Source organism: Monopterus albus, unplaced genomic scaffold (genome assembly GCF_001952655.1).
Source record: "Monopterus albus unplaced genomic scaffold, M_albus_1.0 scaffold72.1, whole genome shotgun sequence".
Taxonomy (NCBI): Eukaryota; Metazoa; Chordata; class Actinopteri; order Synbranchiformes; family Synbranchidae; genus Monopterus; species Monopterus albus.
This window is the reverse complement of record NW_018127952.1, coordinates 266,569-276,375: the sequence shown is the minus strand read 5'-3', so window position 1 is coordinate 276,375 and position 9,807 is coordinate 266,569. Positions and strand designations below refer to the sequence as shown.

The following is a 9,807-nucleotide window of genomic DNA, read 5'->3' as shown; positions in this document are numbered from 1 at the left end:
AAGGCTATCTGACCGTTTCAACGTAGGCCTGTGAGTTATGACTTATACTTTAGATCAAACCACAGAAGGATGTCATTATGTAAACATGTTTGCCCCCAGCACTGGAGACACAGTGTGGAATGTGTATCAACTGTTTTGCGGTGCAGCCCTCTTTCACAAAAATGTGAAATATGTTTGATATATGAACAAGGATGCAATTATTCATACCTTATCTTTATCCCTTCTGCACATTAGCTTCTGTTCCAGTAACACACTGTATGAAAAACAGCAGCAGCATCTGAGATCAGTATTTGTTCTGACTGGGACAGTAGGAAACATTAAGTTTTGTTATGTAATGCAGGCATCACAGACTATCAGAAATAGTAATAAGATCACAGAAAAAAGGTTAAATTTAGGCTAGACAACACCCACAGTTTTGCCCTCATTGCTTCACACAACCATTCAGATATTTTGATAACACACAGCTCATCCAGATCCCGCAGCATGTGTGGTTTAAATATCAAACAAATACACACACATTCCCTTACAGCTCAAACATAGTATGTCACGATGCCAGCAACCTGCCGTATGACCAGCAGACAGAGGAGGGAGTCCTGCCAGAAGCTCCCAGGCGGAAAGTGACAGACACCATGTAATACTGCGAATCTGAGAGAGCACATAGTGGTTTCAGAGAGGAATAATTGGGGCAGGAGGAAAGCAGGCAACCATCTTTCTCTAGGTGAATGAGCACTGTCTCTTCTCTGGCATTCATACAACCACAACTTCATGAACCCCCCCGCTGATGCTGACTATTACAGAAAGCATTAAACATAAAGACTCTCCTTCAAAGGATGAACTGCAGACACACATAAAAGTGTCTTCTTGTACAGACAGAGATATTGTTGGTTGGTTTTTGCACACCTGTGATCTGATGACTGTCAAAGGGCATGTGTACAAATATATAACCTACAATACCATATGTGCAAGTGCTGCAATATGACAAAAAGCCTTATTTTTAGCCAGACAAACATGTATTGTTCACTTTATTGACACATGTAATGATATGCAATGCAGAACATTCACAATTGTTTAATACTGGAATAACTGGATTTGCAAAGAAACTAGAATATATTTCTGTGCAGGCTATAGGAAATTATTTGTGCTTGGACTGGACAAAGACATGAAAAAAATCAAACTGAAGAGCATATCTGAAAATTCATGAAAAAAAAAATAAGGATGAGTAAGAAAGTAGTTTGAAATAGAGAGACAGAGAGGGGTGGTTGCAGTGGACTCTAATGAAAGTGGGTCTGACACACTGACAGGCCAAGCCATACACAGAGCAGTCTCCTCCCCCCTCTGGCCTGGCCTATATTAACTCTCCATGGAACTCCACCTCACAACTAGATGCACATGGAGTAGGATGACACACTGCCAAGGCTCCGTGAATATATTCACATTTCCACACAAATACAGGGAAATATCGCACCGTGCTGGAACGTCTCCACTTGTCTGCCTGTCAAACTAGCACTGTTGGATATGCAGTATAAATTCTCCTGAATGGACTATTAACTTCTGTACAATGTTGCTCCGGTCGTCTCAGGAGAACTTCAGCCTTGGTAAGTGCCAAGGGGTCAAGCAGACATAAATGTGATGTGTTAGTGATACTGATGGTATTTCAGTTTTTGCCTTGAATTTAGGCAAATAATGATAATATCCATAATAATAATAATAAATAAAAGACAATTTTAAACAAGGCGGCATGTAAAGAACGGATGATATCTCTAGTGTTACAGTGAACTAGAAAACAGTAATGCAGAAATAGGGCTAAGAGCTCTGTATAAGTGAAAGGGTAAATGGGTGTGTGTAAATGTGTGTGTGAGGGTCATCCCACTATCACCAGCAGATAAAGGCAAACAGCATGTGCATGATCTCATTTGTCAAGTGACAGTCTGTACTGAAGAAACGTGTCCAGATTGCAACAGTGTCATCAAACATTAAAGTAATGTTGCACCATCGGTCCCTGTAAGTGGACGTTCCACTGTAATCTTCACTGAATTACATAAATGTGTGACTTCCTGTCATCCAGTTGTGATGTAACAAGAGAGCAGAGGCTGGAGATGCACCAAAAAATGTTTGTGATAGGAAGAAAAGTAACAGAAGAGGAAGTTTTCTTTTACTCTGTCTTCACAATCCAAAATGTGAGGCAATTATCTTCTTACCCCAGCAATCAGGCTGAGAAAGAGTAAGCAGCTTTACCTTCTGACTTCCATTCATTCATCTACAGCTAAGGACAAAGAGCACTCATGGGGCAAGACGCACATCTGGTTGTTAATCATTATACTGTAGCTCTTATAAAAGCAATATAAAAAGCAATCAGTGAATCTTGCAAAAGGGTCAAATGAGAGGGAATCATATTATCGATACAACTCTAATAAAACATTGAATTTTAAATCACAGCTCAGTTTCTCATTTGTGGATGATGTAACGTGACCTGGCTGAGAGGAAAGGTGGCAGTGGATCCCTCATCGGGAGGACATGTTCAACATCGAAGCATCTTAGAGCATGGACAGCCAGTCTGAACCTCCCTCACCTCTGGTCTTACAGTAAAGCTGGAGAAACAAAACATGGGGCCATACAAAATATACTTTGATTATGATTTACTAACATAGCAGTGAATCAGTGGTAGAAAGTAACTAAGTACATTTACTCAAGTATTGTACTGTACTTTACTTGAGCATATTCATTTTGTGTTACTTCATACTTCAACTTCACTACATTTTAGAAGCAAATATTGGACTTTTTACTCCACTACATTTATTTTATAATTTTAACTACTAATTACTTTTCAGAATCAGATGAATAAAGAAAATTATATCACCATAAAACCTTATTGGTCTCTGGTGGAAAATTCACAGCCCACCCATCAGTAGGCTACTTCACATTATAAGCATACAAGCTAGTTAAAACCCTTTAGGCCTACTAGCTGCAACATTAAATGTGATGTACCAATAACTATAATCCATTATGCATTAATGTTAACCATTCAATTTGTAAATTGTGAATACTTTAAGTATATTTTGATGCTAACACTATTATTTCAGTAACATTTTGAATGCAGGACTTTTAATTGTAGCAGCATTTTTACACTGTGGTATGGCTACTTTTACTTAAGTAAAGGATCTAGGTACTTCTTCCACCACTGCAAGTGAATAAACAAATGAAATAGAAAAGCTTCTTAAAGTTGACTACTCTCCTTCATGTATTTCTGGATAAACCCAGAGTAGCCTACATTTAATACTATACAGTCTCAACTATCTCAACAAAAATAAAAATGAATGAATCTATAGCCTACTGCATTGTTGGCATCGCCCCTTGCTCTCTTTAAAATCTCCTTAGTAATATGAGACAGTATATTAGCCTATAATTACAGTAGCTATCCTACTCAGCCTGTATCGCTAACTTCTTTGGCAAAGTTGATGCATGTTGGTACGAAATTATAACCACGACGTCACTGTGACCTAAAAATAAAAGTATCCTATAATCATTTCTCTGTCTTTGTCCGACTAATATCCAAGACAGTAGCCTAAGCCGTTCTCCCGGTGTGTCGCATCACGATCAGCCCGCATGCACATTGTGTTGTCCGTCGCACCCAGGCCTGTGAGAGCCATCTACAATCACGGGCACATGGTTTCTCACATGGTGCGGATGCGGATGCAGTAGACTGCTACGGCTGTGATGCTGCTGCCTGTCCGCCCATCCATCCATCCATCCATCCATCCATTTACAGCAACCACAGCAAGACCGCAGTCTAAATGAGGGATCGGAACGGAAAACAAATATCGCCTCACTTAATATCTAGAGCCTGTCTTACTCGGTTTTAAATCTCTTGGAAATGAGATGTGAGGGCGCACCGCTAAAAGAGAAACACCCAGCGATTCTGGTGCCAGATGGACTTGAATCCGTGAGCCGCAGAGAGTGACCTGTCCCAGGTAGCCCATTTTTTTCACACACAGCTAATGAATTAACCTACTGTGTGCAATAATCGAAAAACAACAAAATGAAATAAAATTGCACGGATGAATAATAGCGGAAAGACTACATATGGCTTGTAGAGACCGTTTTCTAAACTGCATCTACTGGCAGGCCTAGAGAAGTATTTTCTGCTGACTCAGTTTTGGAAGAATAAATGCCAGAAAACATAACCACTGACATCTAATTCACTTAAGATCAGCAAGTGCCATAGTGCCTTTTTGTGTAATTTAACCACATGCTTCATCTCTCATTTGACAGGCAATAAAAAAGGAAATGTTATACACTACCAGTCAAAGGTTTGGACACATCTTGCTGTTAACTTCAGTGGGAAATGCACTTGTGTATTTATAGAAGCTGCAGTACAACCACTGACATACAGAAAACACATTTCATGCAAATATCTTTGTGTTTTTCTTTAGGCTACATGGATTTTTAGGCCCCGTATTTATTAGGCTGTGTTAACATTAAGAAAATGCAGCTGTGGCTGAATTTTGTTTCAAGAGTGCTGTGGCTATACATAAAGTTGGTTATTGCATTTAAACACTACTATTACCATTTTGATCTGTAAATAATTGAGTTGGGATTTTGAATCTACCGCTGTCACGTGATCTACAACTCCAAACACGTTTTGAATGACTGCTACTGGTTTCATGTACTGCTCCAAAATCCATTCGATGTACAAACATCTGGCTCCGTGCCTTCTGCTAAGTTTCAGTGCAATTAATGCTATAAAGCTACACTACTAAAAGTTGCTTCTTTCAGCTTGTTTGTTTATTTTAATTTATATATATTTACATGCAATAAAGATACATCACTTCAACCATCTGTTTTGACATAATGTATCTGACATAGGTCAAATATATGCAATTCATATGGCCCACAGTATATTATTAAGAATATTTAAAAGAGCAACAAATGCATTAAAATAGATATGGGAACGAGAACGAGGGCTTAAGGTTTCTGGGCTCCTGTATAATGTCTGAAAAGTACATTTAGAGAGAATGTCACTTAATGTGAATAATAATGTTTAATTCAATTGGCAGCAGTAAATGCTGATTAATTGCCATATTTGTTCAAGTTTACTGCATCTGAGTGGCTCATTGTAGCCGTCTGATATATAATAAAACAATAATCTAATTATGAGGTAATAATAAAAAGTAAACTAAACAACTTCTTTGTCATTTGAAAAAAACCCCTCAACGTCATATCACGTTCATAATATCATCATGGGTGAAGGGCTCTCACCGTAGTTAGAATATTTCCGACAGTCATGAAGGCAGCCTTGTGACGTCACGGTGTCCTCAGCTCTGCCCAGCCTAAATGGCGATTGCTAGAGATCCGCAGAGCCGAGTGTAGTCGAGCCATGTCTGGTTTCGATTAAACATTTAATAAACCAATGCGACGAGTAAGGACTGTAAGTAGATTACTGTATTTCAATTTATTATTATCATTTACAATATATTTCTGTTCACTGTAGGTTCGCAAAGTTTTTTTTTCCGATGTCGGCTTTGTGCCGCGTAGGGAAGTGATTACCACGTAGCCTATTCAGAGCCCTCCACCAACAACGGCTCCTTTGTTCGCACTATCACTTGATTTCCGTTTACCGTTATATTTAATGTTTAAAATGTCAGTGTATTAACATCTTTGCTTTTCGCGTATCATTTGTTTTGTGTGTGTGTGTAGCCGTGCGGCCATGGTTATGTGATAAGTAATGTTAGACGGAGGTCTGTCAGTAACGCTAGCTTGTGAGCCTGCCGGTATTCTTCCATTTCTTTTTTTTTTTTTTTGCCAGACCAGATGAACGCCAAAAATGGGCAGTATGAACATGTAAACTACTGAATGAAAGCCGGGTTTCGTCTCTAATGTATGACATTTATTATTCCTGCGGACGTTAACCGGAGCTAAACCTCTGTGGATTATCTCATAATTTTATCGATACTCAAAAACCGGACTAGTGAGTGCTTAAACTGGACGGGGGAGGGGTTATTTTCTACGAATGTCACCACGTTGAAACGAAAGCCAGTGAATGAGACGGTTTGGTTGCCTCTGTACTGTACTTTCACCTTTAATAAAGGTGAACACTTAGTGACATTCACAGCGGGTTGTTTCGTGGAAATTTCTTGTTGTTGTATGGTAGACTTAGCGCTCCTTTCCTTTCTGGTACTGTGTATAGTTTTTAATAACCTCCTTTGTTCTGTTTTTCTCCTGTTTTTCAGGCCATACCCAACTAAAATGGAGGATAGCTTTGATTGTGACTGTGGCGAGCTTGAGCCACCTGATCACTGAGGGTGTGAAATTACTTTGAAGACTTAAAGGCCAGACTCATTTCAGTTTTATAAGTAAGATTAGGTGCATTGACAAGAGAATTACACAGATAAAATTTTTTTTAAAAAGAAGGATTAAAAACTGTGCATGTAGGCACATGTCATATGAAGCTGCTCAGGACCAGTCATACACTGAATGTATCTGCACTGTGAGGATGCAAATATACGCTTTTATAGTTTAACATTGGCTTGGTGCTTTTTAATTGACGTCCAAGTTCATTCCATTGCAGTATATAAACACTAGTCTATGAAGAACGGTTCATTTAAAGATATCCACCCATCCATGATTGGGGGAGGAAATCAACTTGAAAAGTTTTTCTCCTTACTCAAGATGGAAAGAAATTTTGACTGCACATCAGTGCCCCACATCTGAGCCCCTGGGCTAGACAGGGGGAACGCGGTAGTTGTCTGTATAGGGGTTGGTTAGATCACTCTCCAAAGCAGTGGGGGAATTATCAGATATATTCCTCTTAGTGTTAAGGTTGGACTTGAAACAGGCTAGAGGTCAAACATAGCAGAAGCTTAATGTAAAAAGTCTAAAATATTCGTGATGGCTGAGAAGTTTGAGTCACTGATGAATATTCATGGCTTTGACCTGGGTTCTCGCTACATGGACTTGAAGCCTCTGGGCTATGGAGGGAATGGCCTGGTGTTCTCAGCAGTTGACACGGAGTGTGACAAGCGTGTAGCTGTGAAGAAAATTATCCTGACTGACCCCCAGAGTGTGAAGCATGCCCTGCGAGAAATCAAGATTATCAGACGCCTTGACCATGACAACATTGTCAAGGTAAATTGCAAGGGGTCATCTCAAGTTAAAAAAAAAAAAAACTTGTTCAGTTGTTTGAGTATGAAAAAAAAATATGATTGCTTTATGTGCATTTAGAAAACTGACTTTTAATACTGACAATTCCTTTTGTTTCCAGGTGTTTGAGACATTGGGTCCCAGTGGCTGCAGACTAACAGAAGATGTAGTGTCCTTGACTGAGGTCAACTCGGTTTACATTGTGCAAGAATACATGGAGACAGACCTGTGTCAGCTGTTGGAGAGGGGCCTTCTGTCTGAGGGCCACGCCAGGCTCTTCATGTACCAGCTCCTCAGAGGCCTTAAATACATCCACTCTGCCAATGTGCTGCACCGTGACCTCAAACCCGCCAACCTATTTGTCAACACAGAGGACCTGGTACTGAAGATTGGGGACTTTGGGCTGGCCCGCATCATGGACCCCCACTACTCCCACAAGGTAGGACCAGTCTCTGGGTAGCTGTTAGTCAGTCTTGTATTTGAGGAAACTCTGAATATCTGTGTTTAAATGTTGCATAGATAGACTAGAGCTCTAATAAGAGCAAACATAGATTGCACACTTTGCCTGACAGGTTCTTGTTGTCTTGACTCAGGATGTTTGCATTATTGCCCTGTAATGCAGTGCTTTCCAGGGTGACTCAGTTCACAGAAATGAAAACAGGCTTTAATCTAAATAGTTAAGTTCATTGTGTTAATGTAGTCTGAACCAGGCATTACTCTGCTGTGACCTGGTGCCCTACAAGTGTGTGTGTGTGGCTGAGCTCTGCCATCTCTCACTGAGATGACTGACTGTATATAAAAGCTGGACAAACCCACTGTGATGTCACCCATTGGTTTTCTGAAAAGTGATTTTGAACCTCAAGTCTGGCCATCACCATATAGTGTTTCACTACACCTGCTACGGCTAATCTAAAAATGGACAAAGAGGTGGAGCGTGAATGTAGCTGCAGCAGGCTAAATGGGTAGAATGAAGCTAGCCACTGGTAGCGGGACCCTCCCGTCTGTCACTCAAAGTGGCCACTCCCTTAATTAATGGGGATTGACTCCCTTTTGGAGCCAGCCTCAAGTGGCCATTTGAGGAACTGCAGGTTTTGGCACTCGAGCACTGGCTTCATGTCTCAGCCTTGGAGGTTGCTGCTTGTATGGCTGCACTTCAGCACTTTAAAACATGTATTTTGTAGGGGGAAAAAAATGATTCAAATTCAAGAACGCAGCAGCATTTGGGTGTACTTAAGATCAGCAAGTGCCATAGTGCCTTTTTGTGTAATTTAACCGCATTTATTCTTCCAAAACTTTTTTTTTTTTTTTTTTTGAATGGCTTATGCAAAGGAATGGAACCATAACATCCAGCACTGTTGTGTTATGTACTGACATTGTGAGCCAGCTTTTGCCTCAATGAGAAATATTGTCACGTCTTAATATTGTGAGATCTCGTGGCACGAGATCTTGTCACACCCCGAGATAGACCAAATGTTGAATGTCCACTTTTTGCTGTTTTCTGTAAACTTGTGTTTTGTGCTGTGAAGCAGTGTAATTAATGGTAGCAATAAAGTAAGGTTGCTTTTGTCTTTAGCATGAGAAGAGTGTGATCACACTGTCTAATTGTAGCCAAACGGAAGTCCTGTATTGCCCTTGTAGGTGTCTGTCACCTTATAAAGGGGTGAGGAAATTCCAGTTGAAGGCCATATGGTGGTGTGATGTGGCCATATGGTGGTGTGATGTGAGGAAATCTAGATTGGGAAGTCTCTCTCCTCCCTCCCTCGGTAGCTGCTGAATCTTCTTAGACTAGCGAGGCAGTCAAATGCTTACACGTGTCTCAGATTAGTCATCTGAGGTCTGAAGTGGGCTCACGTGACAAGATCCCTCTGGTTGGCACACCCTCATTCATATCCCTTTACACAGCCAGACTGAGATAGACTTGGACACAGTTGTTAACCAGAACTTCTCATTACATTTCAGCTCTGACCTCTATATTCTCATATGCGTCATATCTTGGGTGGAGAGAGTGGTTCTCTGTAATAGGAAGAGGAAGGCGAGTAGTCGTAGCTGTCGGGAAGAAGTGAGAGTTTCTCACATAGTTCAGTCACTAGCTCCCACCCATCATTACTGCACTCCTTCCTTACATCATGGTTTGCCATAAAGGGTTTTTCCCCTCTGTAAAAACACTTTTCCTGATACAAAACATGCAGGAAAGTGGGCATTGAAAGCTGCTTGGCTGGGGTGAGCTTACTTGTTTTTGACTGTTTGCTGTAGTACTGCAGCAGACAGCTGCTGCTGAGTGTTTATCAAGGATACAAATGCTGTAGTCATGTATCAGGCCTAATTAAATTAGCTTTTTTTTGCCACCTATAACCTATAGCTTGTGTCTTAGACCACATGGGGCTGGTTTACAAAAATGAACCCATCTCCCCAACACAATACTATGATGCCCAGTAAAGTTTTTAAGCAAAAAAAAAAAAAAAAAAAAACAGTTTCAGTGTTGGCCTGACATTAGCACACAACCACCCTCTACTCCTGGCAGACATGGTGAGCCAGAGCAGCTGGGTGACTGTGTGTGTGTGTGTGTTATTTGAATAATGCTGTTTCTAAATAAAGAAGTGCTCTTTGCCAGTGAACTTCGGCATCTGGTGTAGTTTTAGTAACTTCTCTAGATTCACGCATCTGTCGTGT

At 40.5% G+C, this 9,807-nt stretch overlaps 1 protein-coding gene across 4 annotated transcripts in view; it reads left to right on the top strand.

Moving 5' to 3' along the window:
- The first annotated feature begins 1,231 nt into the window (after positions 1 to 1,231).
- The window catches only part of mapk6 (mitogen-activated protein kinase 6), a 14,294-nt gene continuing 5,718 nt past the window's right edge, over positions 1,232 to 9,807 (top strand). The window contains exons 1-3 of one of the 4 annotated variants that reach the window (XM_020605816.1): positions 1,232 to 1,595; positions 6,228 to 7,122; positions 7,259 to 7,576. In XM_020605816.1, the coding sequence (XP_020461472.1) occupies positions 6,886 to 7,122; positions 7,259 to 7,576 (555 nt within the window). In that variant the 5' untranslated portion in view covers positions 1,232 to 1,595; positions 6,228 to 6,885. Of the gene's footprint in view, positions 1,596 to 3,697; positions 3,969 to 5,285; positions 5,426 to 5,483; positions 6,086 to 6,227; positions 7,123 to 7,258; positions 7,577 to 9,807 lie in introns of those variants that run through there. The other 3 variants (XM_020605817.1, XM_020605815.1, XM_020605818.1) reach the window with 3 other exon arrangements.